The 14,869-nt window shown below is 45.8% G+C and overlaps 5 protein-coding genes across 5 annotated transcripts; all 5 read left to right on the top strand.

Annotated features, from left to right (window-relative positions):
- Positions 1 to 1,590: 1,590 nt before the first annotated feature.
- F5J12DRAFT_686001 (uncharacterized protein) lies at positions 1,591 to 1,860 on the top strand (the record flags this gene model as incomplete). The annotated part of the gene is made up of 1 exon (XM_051740310.1): positions 1,591 to 1,860. A coding segment is annotated over one exon (270 nt), but the record flags the coding sequence as incomplete, so codon positions are not given.
- Positions 1,861 to 2,019: 159 nt separating this feature from the next.
- On the top strand, positions 2,020 to 3,405 carry F5J12DRAFT_905190 (uncharacterized protein; the record flags this gene model as incomplete). Its single annotated transcript, XM_051748628.1, has 4 exons — positions 2,020 to 2,114; positions 2,145 to 2,620; positions 2,711 to 3,142; positions 3,164 to 3,405. 4 exons carry the CDS (start codon positions 2,020 to 2,022, stop codon positions 3,403 to 3,405), a joined length of 1,245 nt encoding a protein of 414 aa, XP_051600857.1.
- Positions 3,406 to 4,567: 1,162 nt separating this feature from the next.
- F5J12DRAFT_782253 (uncharacterized protein) lies at positions 4,568 to 6,276 on the top strand (the record flags this gene model as incomplete). Its single annotated transcript, XM_051742697.1, has 5 exons — positions 4,568 to 4,894; positions 5,123 to 5,272; positions 5,314 to 5,723; positions 5,811 to 6,010; positions 6,233 to 6,276. The coding sequence occupies 5 exons, from the start codon at positions 4,568 to 4,570 to the stop codon at positions 6,274 to 6,276; spliced, it is 1,131 nt and encodes a 376-aa protein (XP_051600858.1).
- Positions 6,277 to 6,496: 220 nt separating this feature from the next.
- F5J12DRAFT_782254 (uncharacterized protein) lies at positions 6,497 to 8,734 on the top strand (the record flags this gene model as incomplete). Its single annotated transcript, XM_051742698.1, has 10 exons — positions 6,497 to 6,598; positions 6,644 to 6,712; positions 6,753 to 7,269; positions 7,317 to 7,456; positions 7,508 to 7,868; positions 7,921 to 7,958; positions 8,007 to 8,192; positions 8,330 to 8,389; positions 8,439 to 8,620; positions 8,668 to 8,734. 10 exons carry the CDS (start codon positions 6,497 to 6,499, stop codon positions 8,732 to 8,734), a joined length of 1,722 nt encoding a protein of 573 aa, XP_051600859.1.
- Positions 8,735 to 9,159: 425 nt separating this feature from the next.
- Positions 9,160 to 9,512, top strand: F5J12DRAFT_891979 (uncharacterized protein; the record flags this gene model as incomplete). The annotated part of the gene is made up of 2 exons (XM_051747533.1): positions 9,160 to 9,193; positions 9,241 to 9,512. The coding sequence occupies 2 exons, from the start codon at positions 9,160 to 9,162 to the stop codon at positions 9,510 to 9,512; spliced, it is 306 nt and encodes a 101-aa protein (XP_051600860.1).
- Positions 9,513 to 14,869: the final 5,357 nt, after the last annotated feature.

Here is a 14,869-nt window from a genome sequence, read left to right on the forward strand (position 1 = left end):
TACACATAATGAGCTGACCTCCATATCTTTTTCATGGACTCTCACCTCACTGCTGCCCACCTTGTACTTGTACAACTTGGCCATTGATTCATATTCATGGGCAATGCATGCAGCCAGAGCTTGTTCCACACGAAAGACTTCACATTGTGCATGTGCTACATCAAGAAGGAGAAGTGCCTCATGATTCAGCTGACTCTTTGATTCATGCTGCAGATTGAAAACCTATCAATGAGTGGTTATTAGGAAGGAAAAAAAGAACTTATTGTGTGAGTGGATGACTCCAATATTCCATACATCTCAGCTAAGACACCAGTTGTCTCTGCTTTGACCTCAGCATTGCTAGAGGGACTGTTGCAGGAAGAGACCTGCCATCATGAGGCTTATGGGGCAGTCCTTTGCTGCCTGGGCAATGCTTGACCATGGGCATGGTTGATCCAGCATGAAGGTGTGTGTGATTGAGGTTATAAATGGACATGAGTGACTATGTTTGCAAATGGGATGTGATTGGGTAGTATATGAGAAATACACTCCGTAGCAATCCAAACAACATCCTGATTCACACTGAAGTGATAATCATGTAACACAGAATTGGCCTGCCTGACCATCTAGAGTATGCCCTGCTGTCCAAGTTGTGGTAAAGGCAGCTTCCAGAGTCACAGCGCTGTTGCAATGCACATGAGCCAGCTATCCTCTGGGTGCAATACCTAGGTCAATAACTTAGTCTGCCTTCATGAGTCTCTCCAACCTTCAAGCTTGAACATTCATAACTCTCAACACCCAACACACTTAGAAGATGTCCCAATGAGCACTGACCCTGATGACTATGCAACTCATGATTGCCTGGATTTTGATCATACAGCATTTGACACATGGGGGCCAACCACAGATGACTTCAAGGGTGCAGCTAAAATGTTTGGACTTGGCCCAATGTTTATGGACAAATTTAATGGTGACCAGTTCAGCAACCTACAGGCATCAAATCTGTACTACCCCTTCAACTCCCACAATGAATGGGAGCTGGCATTGTGGTTACTTCATTCAGGCCTGAGCATGAGAGCTATAGACTCTTTCTTGTCATTGTCAATCATAAGCCTGTCCCTATTCTCTCCGAAGATCATTATTGACATGCACTAGATACAGCTACTAAATATTTCCTTTCATACAGCCAGAGCACTTTGTGGGCTGGCTGAGTTACTCCCTGGCAGGCTGTGCTGGTGCTCAATGGAGATTACTTCTTTGCAGCCAACCAAACACCCTGTGCACTTGTACTGGCACAATCCCCTGGAATGCATTGTATGGCTCCTCAACCACCCTTTGTTCTCTGACCAGCTCAATTTCATTCCAAGGCATGTATACAAAATGCCTGAGAAGCTTTGTAGGGTGTATACAGAGTGGATGACTGCTGACGATGCTTGGCATATGCAGGTATGTTTCCACTGCAAGTTATAGATCCTTTTATTCAATTGACATACCCCAGTCACCTGCGATTATATCTCTGACACTCCTGAGGCTGCCATGCTCACAGCTGTTGGGGGAAAGACTTCCCTGATCACCATGGCAATGTACAAACAGTTCAGAGACCCATTCTGACATGAGCCACAAACCACATCCACCACTTTGGCTCAGCTTGCAGTGGTGAAATTGAAGGTCCACCCTACAAACATCCAAGTCTTCTTTTGTGAAGCACAGCACTTTTGCCTTAGCAGAGTTAGTGACCCATTTTGGAGGGACATTCTGCTTTCTTGTCCAAGCACTTTTATAACTCCAGAGCTCCTTCACCACCTGCACAAGGAATTTTGGGACCATGACATGAAGTGGTGCATAAATGCAGTTGGTGAAGCTGAAATTGACTTTCACTTCTCAGTTTTACAGCCTACTGTGGGGTTCCATCACTTTAAGGGTGGTGTTGCTAAGCTGAAGCAGGTGACTGGATGTGTGCACCGTGATGTCCAACATTACATCATCAGTGTTATTGCTGGAGCAGCCCCTCCCAAAATTATTACTGCTATTCATGTGCTCATGGACTTCCGATACCAAGTCCAAGCTTACCACATTGACAACGATGATCTTTGTATAATATCTTCTGTACTGGACAAGTTTCATGTGCACAAGCAGTCAATACTTGATCATGGTGCATGACACAGTAAGGGAAACAAGCCCATTGACAATTGGCACATCCCCAAGTTAGAACTCATGCAGAGCATTGTACCAAGTGTGAAGCATGTCAGGGTCACCATCCAATGGACTGCCGATGTAACTGAACATGCCCATGTATTGGAGATCAAGACACCTGCATCAGCTAGCAATAACAATAACTACAATCCTCAAATTTGCTGGTACCTCGATCACACTGAAAAATGTAGGATGTTTGAACTCGCAACATCATTATATGAATTGAAGACTCAATCCCATGGTCGTGTGGAAGAAAAGTCCTTGGAGGTTGAGGATGGGAGTTCTGATGATGGCAACAGTGAGATCAGTGATCATGAGGAGGTGAATCTAGTTTCCAAGATGCCAGGTCCCATGTGGCCTGTCACCAATTACTTCGCCATCCCTGTGCGCCTCAGGACCCAGGATCCAGACTCCATTCCCTTCCCCTTGCATAGTTTTATCACAGATGGTACAGCGATCAACCTTTCCTATGACCCACCCTTGTGATGCATTAGTGTTGATGGTGCTGCTGAGAAGTTTGGACTACTTGACCTCCAAGCTGCCCTTGTTGATTTTCTAAATCATGAGAAGGTGTATGGACCAAGCTCTGTGCACACTATAAGTGGGCAATGTTGGGGATCAAGCTCTTCAACCCTGCCTTTTACCAATCTGCAGGTTTGGTACAAGATGCAGCTGCAGAACATGGCAATACATGATATCATGGACATCCTCCCTGCCCAGACACTCTTCTGTTCTCCACCTTGTGAGACCTGGACCCTTGGCCACTATGATGCAGCTATCATCAATGTGGACCCCTGTTTCAAATGGCCAGAGAGCAGCCTGAAAGGTTCATGGTCCACACTACTTTTCTGTGTCACTCACAAGAGTATCTTAGGTCATGTTGTTGGCCAGCTCCATCTCCTGATGCACCCTTTTGGCAAGAGGGGGGTAAGATGGTTGTGGACAGACCATTTTTTGGTCTACATACAACGTTTTGACATAGCAGCTGAAGATGCAACACACCTACATATCCTTAGGCATGCAAAGAGAGCAAATGGCCAATGTCTTGGCGATGACATCCTGCTCAGTCAGGTCTGGGTGTTCGCACATCTCATACCTTGCTTTGGGCAAACTGCAGATAATCGATTGATGGCATACAACTCCTTTGAGCATTCTACTGAATTCTATCTCAACAAATACTTCAACAAAAATATGTACTTTGCCCTAAGTCATTCAGACTCTCCTCCCATCTAGTCAACATACACATTACCTTACCATATACCAGAGCTTATTACATGTTAATGTTGAAATACATCAGTATTTTGAGTGGTGGCACCATTTTCAAATGTGTGACCCTACTTGTCAACAACCCTCAGAAATGTCCAAAGACTCAAACAAAAACAGATATTGAACAATAGATGGTACCTACAAGCTGATTGGTTCTCTCCCCCTGCCCAAACATGGCCGCATGGTTCATGTTATGGACAAGTTCACTGCTTCAGAACTTGAGGGCACCATCATCCGTGAACCACAGATACAAGTTAGCTCTCCTCAGAGCCTTGGTTATGTTACAAATATTATCTTCGAGTCCTTCAGAGATACATTTACCTCCATAGCCCCCAGGTCCCTGATTGTCCCTCTGAAAACAATTCCCACATGTGTCTGTAGCTATCCCACCTCCTCCAACCAGGGTGGCTTGTCAGAGGACAGCCTGGTCAGCCTATACAATGATGATAGAAAGTGCTGGAACTGGGAGCTTTGTCCACCCCCAGGCTCTGATTCACCTCCCAAGCAACCCAGGCCACTTGCCTCAGAACTGCCAGTAGAATTGGAAAAGCTCTGCTTTGAAAAGCAAGTTGCTCTGTTTCTCAATGCTATCAGAACTGCTGCCAAATCCATGATGCCCAGTCTATCCAGAAAACCCCAGTGTCAATGGATGGCAGACTGGAGCAGAACCAGCTTGCAAGGTTTTACAGGTTATTCCTGAAAGCCTGACCTCATCCTTGTCGATAACACCCCAGTATCACTCAATGAGATTATGTGGTTAAGTCCCAAAGTCATCACTGAGTACTCAAAGGAGTCTTTCAAGCCAGCATCCCACCTTGGGAAGACAATGGACACTAAGGCATATCTAACCCTTGTCAACCAGCCCTGGAGGTGCTATGTCCTTGGATTATCAATTACTGATAGCAAACTTCTTTGACTTCACTTTTACAACCACTCTGGTGGTGCAATCTCACCCTCTATCAATATCCACACTGATGCAGGAGTCTTCATATACATTGTATGTGCCATTGCATTTGGCTTCTACTCAACCCTTGGCTTTGATTCAACCATAGAGATATCCCCCCATCCTGCACACAGCCGCAAATGCACAGTACTTGCGATGCCTCTCTCCCCTTTCCCCTCTCCTGCAATGCCTTCTCCTCACTTGGAGTTGGGCATCCTCCCCAGTGCAAACTCACTCCAGACTCCCACATCACCCAAACACATCCCAGCAATCAGGAGGATCCAAGTAAACAAGACCTTCTATGAGGTGCTCAATGTATTATTCTTGAGCACAAGCTTTCTAGGAAGGGGTACTGTTTGTTACCTCACATGCTACAATGGGGAATACTACATCATCAAGGATTATTGGGTGGAGGAGTCAGAGCAGAGGACAGCCCTGCACAAAGTCAACATGATGAAGCTGGTCCAGGACATCAATGGAGTTCCCAAGTTGCAACACTACTGGGTCATCGAGGTCAAGCCAGACATTGTTGATAAAACTGAATGATATCATAATGAGAAGTGGTGATTGTGCATGAAGTCTCAGAGAACTCACATGCAATTGGCTATGAAGCCATGTGCAAGGCCAATGGTAATGTTCAAGACAAAAAAGGAACTCATTTCATGCATCTGAGATATTTTATGAAGTACATATCCTCTTCCACTTGTAAAATCAATACTAATTGCTTTAACAGTCCAACAGCAGGCTCTTGAGAGGGGTGTCCTCCATCAAGATTGTAGCATCAACAATATGATGATCAAGGACTTCACAAATGGGTCATGTGGCTTTCTCCTTGACTGGGAATTTGCTGTGCAGGTCATGTTACAGGGGGAATATGACTTGGGTGGCACAGTAAGTACTATGCAAAACATTTTGGAACTCGAAGCTGATAGTATGCAAAGGGGACGGTCCCCTTCCTTTCAGTGAATATCCTTTGCCAACTCAAGGAAGCCATCACTAAAAGTGGAAAGACTAATGTCCCATTGATCTGGAAAAGCGCCTCTCTCACCCATGTATTCATCAATCACCCTACTACTATACACCATACATTTGTGGACAATATCGAATCCCTGTTCTATGTTTTCATCTGGATCCTCATCCTTTATGATGGGCCACTTGGCCACAAGCATCAAGATATCAGCCATGAAAAGACACTTCTTGGCTTGTGGAGTGAAAAGGCAGCCAAAGATCTCAAAATTGCCAGATGCACCAAGTTCACATTCCTTAATGACCCATCTGAATCAAGGCTGGATTCCAAGGTCTCACAATATTTTCAAGATCTAATCCCTCTGGCTAATGAGTGGTGCGTATTGCTTGGGCGGTCCCTGCTAAGTGGAACTGCAGTACAGTTCTCTGATGTTATCTCCCTTTTTGATCATTTCTTGGCCAGCATGCCATATGAGAAACCACTGGAGATGACAAATGCATTCCAGCAGATCATCACCCAGCACAAAGTGCTTAATTCAAGCATGCATCTGAGTCAGGAGAACGATATGGATGTTATGTCTTTGGCAATTATGTCTTCTAAATGCCTTTGTGAAGAGGTAAGGAACATGGATAACCCTCCTATACCCAATAAATGCTTCAAAGGTGTGTAGTCTTAGCATGAATTTTATGTTTAGTTCATGTTCTGTACATTATCTGTAAAGTGTTTCAATTCATTTGCAGCAGGTAACTGTCTCTGCATGTTGTTTTGTTTTATGTCTCATGATGAACCTGTCAATGTTTATATGGATTCACAAGATGTCATTTTGTCATGGTCCCCAGGCTTCCATCTTATACTGTTCTCTGTTTGACTGCTTGTACCTTCAGATGTCCACCCAATCTGGAACAATCCTGCTGAAAAAGAAGGATAGCAAAAAAGCCAAATGACAACCAGAGGCCAATGGAAGCACTCGACCCACAAAAAACAAGTGTCTAGGAAGCCCACCCATCAATCTTGAAGAGTCTCAGTCTGTTGCTACAGTGGGACTCTGTCATAGTGGAAGGGCAGGGGTGGGTTCAGGTGGAAGGGCCAAGCAATTGGAGCAGATTGGTACTGCCCTTGAAGGCTGAGCTACATGGCTGCAAAAGTCGATGGATCTCCCCAACAATTCCATTGTAAATCCTCTTGCACCTCCACCCACTCAGTGGGAAAAGGGTGGGGGCTGCAGTGCTGGCCAGAATGCAAAACCAAAGGTCAGTTCTAGTTATTTGCAAATATCAAGCTAACCACTTGCAAAGTCCAATGTCGCCCCACCACCCTACATGCCTCCCATTGTGAATGGTCCTATCCCAGCTGATATGCCTCCAGTGAGTGTCTTTTCATACTGATATACAATGTTCATTTCAGAATCCCATCCCTCAGTCTTCAACAGCAGTAGCAACACCTGTCTTCCATCAGCACCCCACAGACTCCCATCACTTTGGTTTCAGTGTTCCAGCTCAACAGCGAGGTCATATCATGCCTCCTGGGATGGAACCTGACCTTCAAGTGCTCAATAATCCTTATATTGCCACGATTTGGGGAGACCAAGTTCCCAATAATACATCTCATCCACCAACACTGCAGCCCAACTACCAGTCTCAGTTTATCCCCCACCAGCTGCCTGCTACTGTCCCCAACTCTTGTATTGACCCCTCCCTTGATAGCTCACTCTCATCAAGACAAACTTTGGCAACCACTGATGTTCACCACAAGAGTTTGGAGAAGCTGTCATCAGAGGGCTCCTCAGAAGAGGAGTTGGAGTCCTTGAGTAATAACCCCTTGGACACAGAGGTTGGCAAGGTCTCCAGCAGTGAGTTTGACAAAGATGAGGATGATGCATTTGGATGGGGTGCAACAAATCTTAGGCAATCAACTCATCCTGGTATGCATCAGAGGTTATTATGGTATTGGCTCAATGTTCTTTGTTAGGCTTCTCCCAAGAAATGATGACAAGCAATCCTATTTGCCACAATTCCTTACCCCCTGACCATGAGTTTCAGTACTCACACAACAAGGATGACAATGCAGCTCTGCAAAGCTTACAATCCAAGGACAAGGCTCAGCCAGAGGTATGAAAATACCATTCCTGCTAGCTTTATTTATTCAGATTGTTATTTTAGGGTTCCCAATGTGGCACTGTCGTTGACATTCTTGAATGCCACCATCACACTAATGGCCATCCTGTTCCCAATCATGATCTTCTGACCCTTGCACATGACTCGGTCAACAAAATATTTCAGTGTGCCAGAGCCCCTCATAACTCCAAGAAAGCTAAGGATGAGGACCCATTGCCTTCACAACTGAGATTTTACAAGGCAGTATGGAAGGACTGTCTCAAAGATGCTAAGCAAGAATGCAGGGCTGCACATGCACTTTCTAACCCATTCCCATCAAAATCTCATGACCTCAACCTCTCCATAACAGAGGCACTCGTCACTGTCATTGTTGAGTGGAATCAACATGGTGTACAATTTGAAGATGGTGAGTAACAATATTTTTGCTTTATACATGTCTCATTATCCTAACTTTATAGGTTACTGGCCTGACCACAAGCAAGATATGGCATGCCTTGTAAGTAGTCCCATCTTTCAGTTACAGCTACTGACATACTGCTGGTAGCTCCTTGGTGATATATCTACCTGGCATTTGGAATCAAAGTTGGTTACACTGGCAACCACACCATCCACATTCAACCTTATCCCTCCTTCTGATGTTGCACCATGGGTTCATGTACAATGGATAGAGACCGCTGCCACAAAGCTCCTTGACAACTCACTTTTCCTGCAAGACAGTTTCAATGAGAATGTACATTCACATGGTTCATTGTCTGCACTACTAATGGATTGGTTTATCAGGGAAAAACCAGGAATTTCACTCACCCCACCCTTGAGGAAGCTGTCATACAATTCTACTATACTGGGACCTATTGAATTGTGGATAAGCATCCTGAGTCCTTCAACAATTCAGTTCCCCTTTCCTGTCTGGCTCTTGTCACAGCTGCAGTGAGTTATTTTACACTCTGAGTCACTGCAACTCAAACTTTTCTTGCAGTATCATTGTGTGTTGGACAGATTTGCGCAGAATGCCACAGGAAAAATGATGCCTCAATTCTCTGTCAAGGCTTACAATTCCATTTTCCATGGCATGATGAAGGTGCTGAATGACATCCTTTGTAATCCCTATCACAGCACAAGGTTGTGTGATCAGCTTTCTCAGTGGGTGAAGGAAGGATGGTAAGTACTGGGGTGGCTGACATGCTCACACTGACTCCTTGTATCAGGGCTGCACTGCAAGAGGTTGATTCAAATGTAGAGAGGTACCAGCACATTCAGGCAGTCCTTGATTGATTTCATAATACCTAGTCCTGTCATACCTGTCATTACATGTAGTATGCAATTGATGCCAATGCTCCTGTTCCTGTCATACCTGCTGTGAACTGTTCCTAGTTGTGGAGTGATCACATGTTTGCAAAGTAAACATTGAGATGGGGAGTACTGGACAACACCCCAAGGAGAATACAGTCTGGCCAGTTTTGTACAGTGATATCTAAGCATGAAAGTTCCATAGCAATCCATAGTAAGTAAGATACTGGACAAAGTTCCATGACAATGTGACCATTCCATAGTAACAGGCAACTAGCCATAGCAAAAAGTGCTGTTGGGAGCATCTGTCCAGCCTGGACCTAGCTAGGGGACTCTGTGTATTATGGAGCACTGTGGAGAGCTCCACAGCTCAAAGTGATTTACTGATGTGCAAGAAGTCAATGAAGGCCATGGGGAAGAAAGTGCAGGTGGGCACTTCAGCTGGTAAGTAGTGACCTTGTCTGAGGTGTTTCAAGGCTAACAGTTCGTAGTGCAACCCTTGAAGGCATCCAAGGCCAGCCCATCCAAGAGAGTCATTGATGATGATGACAATGACAACAAAGTCAAGGTGGTCAAGAGCCAAATGCATGCAAAGGGAAAGGGGCCAGTGCGAGGTGGGCTAGACAGCAAGGTCACTGCCAACCTGTTGCAATCACTGAGGTTGTTGCACACTGAAGCCACAGCTTCCCAGGCCACATATCTTCAACTTCAGGTACACATCAATCAGCTCACTGAGGCACTGGAAAAGATTGGGGTGGAGTAGGGACAACTATATTTAGTTTAGACTTGTTACATTGGCCCATCTGCATGTCAGTGCACATCACACATAATTCACCACTTTCCCTTCTATGTGAGGCTGTGATGCAAAATGACCTGAAGTGCTTGAACACTCTCTGTGGGACAGTTTGGCTGTGGTAAGATACACTGTGCAGGGTACCACCTGGCTTGTCTTCTTCATGCAACTTCCGACTTCTCTCAGCAGTGAGTCCTTGTAGTATGGTGTTGATGGACAGATGTGATGATGTCTTGAAGAGAGGGTGAAGGGACTTTTTATTGGGTAGCTGGGATGGTTTTGAGGTATCAGGTGTAAGGAGACAGAAAGGGGATTGGAAGGAAAATAGATCAAGGGGCACATGCTGACTGTGTGTTTGAAGAGGAAATGCATGGGGTAGCTGTGGGCATTTGCAGTATACAGCAGCTGAGGATTGTGTCAGTGAGACTAGTAAGAGACATAGGAGAGACATTGTTGGAGTTATGTACTTATTTGGTGTTTTGTTATTTTTCTGGACAGTTTTGGACTTTGTGTCAGCAGTTTGTATGTTTTTTGAGTGAGGACTAGCTATCAGTAGGATCACTGGATGAAACCCAGGGTGGAACAGAGGTCTCTGGACAAAACCCAGGATAAAACAGATAAGGAGAAATGAACTATGTTTAATATTGGACAGAGTGAGTGGTATGCAGGTCACCCCTGCAGGGGACTTTGAACACTGATATGGGTACTGGAAAGGGCAGATAGTCAGCTGTCCAAGGCAAAAGCCTCTACCTTGTCATCAGTGGGGTCATCCTCAGCCTCCTTGAGAAGGCAGTCTAGTTCTTCATCATCTAACCCAGTAATGCAAGTCATGGTCACATGGGTTTGAGACCATGGGTGGTAGGGAAGTAGGTGGAATGCAGTGAAGTGGAGTCTGGAGATGGAGCCATCCAACTCAGCCAGCAGGTACAAGCCCCCAGTGGTCTGACAAAGGACAACCATGGGGCCAGTGTGCTGTGGCTTTGTCTTCCAGTTCAGTTCTTTCTCTACATGGGAGTTGCAAACAAGCATGAGGGTGCCAGGAGCAAAGTTATGGTCTTTAACACAATGCTGAAAGGTGGCTTCAAACTGCTGGATAGACTGGAAGCATGCATGGAGGACATTATCACAGACCTGGTCTAGGTCATCCTGACACTTCTGTAACTGGTGCACACACCAAGAAATCAGTTCTGTGGTAGTCAGCAGTGTTGTGTCATTGTGGGATAGGGGCAAAAGGAAAGTAGCCTCAGCAAGGTCGAATGGGAACAGTGGTTCAACACCATGTACCATGAAATAGGGGGATAGACCCATGGACTTCAAGATGGTGACTCACTTGGCCCAGAACACAGAGTGCATAATGGTGTGCCAGTGGCAGTCATTGTTCTTGCAGCTCTTCATGATAGCCTTGTGCACATCATAGTGGCAATGCTCTACAATGCCATTAGCCTGAGAGTTGTAAGGAGAGATATGGATGTGACAGATATGATATTGCATGGCTAGGGCATCTAAAGCTTGAACAAATGTGGGACCATTGTCAGTGACAATCTTGGCAAGTGGACCCCAGCAGCATAGAGTGTCCTCAAAGATGAAGGATGTGAGTGCAGTACTATTTTCTGCATGCAACATGTGCCACTCAGGATATGAGGTGAGCATGCATCAAGCCTGTACTATGTAGCAGCAGCTGCTGGCTTTGGGCATTAGCATCATGTCAATGTGAGCTTTATGAAACAGGCCCCCTATCATGGGCACAGTGGGAGGGATATGAAGCTTCTGCATCTGGTGGATCTGGCATTCATGACAAGTGCAAACATACCACTTCATGTCCTCAACAAGCAGAGGCCACCAAAAGTGAAGGAGAAGGTGGGTGCAGACTGTGAAGACACCTTTGTGTCTGAGGTCATCATGCACTTCTTTGATGAGACAATACTGCTTGGACTCATTGACAACTAGCTGGTGCCATCCATGCAGTTCCCTACACCACAAGTTACCATCTAGGAGAAAGAAGTGGCTGGCCAAATTAAAGAAAGGTGAGTACTGTGCATCAGTAAGGTCAGGAGGTCACTCAGAGGTCACAAGGAATGTGCAGATCATTTCTATCTTTGCCTCACATGCCCAAGCTTTCATGGACTGTGGAATGGCATGGTCATCAGGGGTATCAGAAGGGTTATCAGCATGGGCAGTCACAGAGAATGCAAGTTAGAAGGATGCAGGCAGTGGGAGGCTCGCCTGATGGTAAGTGGTGGCAGTAAGGAATGATGATCTTGATTGGAAAGGGACATAGGAGGTGGGCGGTCATTGACAGCCTCTGTAGAGAAAGAATAAAAATGGTCTAGCCAATCCTCATGGTTGTCATCCTCAGGCAGGTCAAGTTCCAACTGTGGATGGCAGGACAAGCCATCAGGGCCAGCATGCCTGTCTGCAGGAACATGCATGAGTTTGAACGAGAAGAGGAGGATGCCAGTGATCCACTGATTGATCATCATGTTAGGCTGCAGATCTGGGTTATCATGCCCTTGATATACTTCACATCTACCTCCACAGTGAAGTTAGTGAGACTGAAGATGTATATGTGCACCATGTGCAATGCACAGAAGAGGCTGTACAACTTGAGCTTAGCCTGGGAGTAACTGTCATAGCTGTGCCTTGACCCTGGTGAGACTTGGCCTTGCACTCATTCAGTCCAGCCTTGGCCTCACCAAACTCTACCCCCAGTTGGCCTAGCACAGTTAGCACTGCTTTGCAGTGTTATTACTAAGCATCATCTCAGTTGAGCCTGCCTTGGTCTTGTCCCCAGCCTGCCCTGTCTCTGTCCCAGTCTCCAGTCATCTTTGTCATACCTTACTAATGCTATTCTTACCAATTGTCTTAGCAATCCTTGCAAGACCAGTATTACTGGTCTCCATACTATAGCTTGTCTCCAGTATATAAACCCATAGATACTCAGCTTGTACTTCTCCAGTCTGAAATCAAACAAGTCTCCCCTGAAATCTTCTGTCTTGGCCTTGGACTCAGACTGCAACCCATGCAAGGGAATAGTGCTGCATCCTCAGTCACTAAGTCCAATCAGTCCACCCCTGTACCTTTCCCCCCCCCCCCCTCATACTCCCAACCCTTCAGCCTCATGTGCCCACATCAGCCTCTGGTCCAGTCTTGAACCTGGACATCATGGACTTGACAGTAACAGCTTTCCACTTCATTGAGGGTAATGAATCCAAAGTGACTAGGGTATCATGTTCTGTCTTCCCCAAGCTGATAAAGAATGTAGCCAACTGCAATGACTGAAGTGTCAACTGCTAAAATTACTTTGCAACTGCACTCATAGTCAATCCTTCAGAGTGCAGGGGACTTTACGATTTCATCCTTGAGCCATTGCATGGCAGCACATTGCAGCTCATCCCATGTGAACAGTATGTCTTTCTGTGTGAGTGCAACTAGTGGCTGCACAATCTTGGCAAAGTCTTTGATGAAGATGTGGAGCACACTGCAAACACTGAGGAAACTGCAAACCTGTGTCAGGTTGTGGCACTTGGGCCAGTCACAGATCTTTTGTACTTTGCTTTCCTCAGGGACACAACCTTCAAAGGTGTACTTGTGGCCAACAATTACAGCAGATGGAGCAGCTAGCACGAACTTCTTTGCCAAGACAGTGGCTCTGATGTTCTGCAAATGCTGAAGGATGTGGTTAATGACTATACAGTGATTCCAGATAAATTTCTGAATCCCAGGATTCTCTGGGATAATCTCATAGGACCCATCTGCATGCTGATAGTGGGTGGTCTTGGATTTTATAGGGATGTCATCTATGAAAGGCAAGGTATGATGCAGGATCTCATCTTGGAGGACAAATGCAGTATCTCCCTGGTATACCTGGACTGCATTTGCATGACCTTGCAGCAGAGTAGTAAGCTGATGCAGTCCAAGCAGGGTACCAAAGGTCGTGAGGTCATAGGAATCAACATGAAGTGTGCACTGGTCATACCCAGAGTAGAGTCCATCATTGCATACACCACATATCCAGCAAAGGATTCCACAAGATGTTCTATGAAGGGTGGGATGGACATGTCATGGATGGTTACTGCATTTAGGGGCTGTAAGTCATGCACAAGGCAAAGAGACTTTCCATCTTTCTTTACTATGCTGAACCAGTGGGAGTGGTAAGCCACTGTAGAAGGTTCATACATGCCAGACTTGATGTGATCTTTAATCATGTCTATGACTTGGGCATGTATTGCACTCAGAATAGGGATATTGCATTGGACCCAAGGCATGTGCAGGATTGTGGGGATCTTTACAGGTGGGAAATAGTGTTTGTCTAAGTGTCCACACTCTGTGATGTCCCAAGTGAATGCAGGCTTGTGGACCAAGATGAGCCAAGTCATGAGTTTGAGTTCTTCTGGCCAAAGCCAATCTGCAGGATCAAGGTCAAGCTCCATGGCCTGTTTGGCAGTGAAGCAGATGCCTGGAGCAAAGTCTGGTGGGTGTGTAGGAAGTGGTTGGAGACCAGCAAGCAGATTGTCAGGCAGGCTGTGCATGATGCAGTATTCTTCCACCATCAGGGCAGGTACCATCCAAACCTTCTTGGCAACTGGCTTGTAAACAAAAGTGCAAACTGAAGGATCTAATTGGTAAACACTGCCAAAAGTGGCTATAGCAGAGGGGTTTAGTATGGTCTGAGTGGAGGAGAGGAAAGTGAAAGCAGGCAAGGGTATTCCTGCAGGTATGTTCTGTGGCACTCATGCCACAGGCAAAGGGAAGTTCATTGAAGTGAAGGCTAGAGATGAGACTGTGGGACTGAGGAATGGATAACAGCAGCTAAACAGGAAACAGGACATCTTAGTAGGCTCTCCCCAACCATTTGGTGGATCATTGATACTCAAAAACCCCATTTGACAATACTCTGGTGACTATGGCAGTGCTTGCTGCACTTACAGCATGGACAGCCCTTGTGCCATGGGCATGTGGGCAGAGCATACTCATGGCCATCATTCAGGTCATGGAGAGTGATCTGCTGTCTGCCATTGGGAGAGTCATTTGTTACCATGCTCATAAGGCAGATGAATGGATGACCAAGAAGCATGTTGAAGTTGGTGTGTTCAATTACTTGAACCTGGAGCATGACCAGTCCAGCTCTGAAGTCAAGTTTCAGGTTCTCTAGATTGGTGCAGGTGCAGATGGCTTGGATGCCTGGCAAGCAGCACATGAACTCTGAACACCAGGGGAAATGATTTCCTCTTTGACAGTGGCTGTGCAAGGATCTACTCATGGAGGGTTGGCCAGACATGCTGTGGGTCAAGCTGTAATCTCAACCCCATTGAAGCAGGCTTTCTTTC

The sequence above is a fragment of the Pisolithus orientalis genome (genome assembly GCF_024613125.1).
Source record: "Pisolithus orientalis strain OTSU chromosome Unknown F5J12scaffold_11, whole genome shotgun sequence".
Classification (NCBI taxonomy): Eukaryota; Fungi; Basidiomycota; class Agaricomycetes; order Boletales; family Pisolithaceae; genus Pisolithus; species Pisolithus orientalis.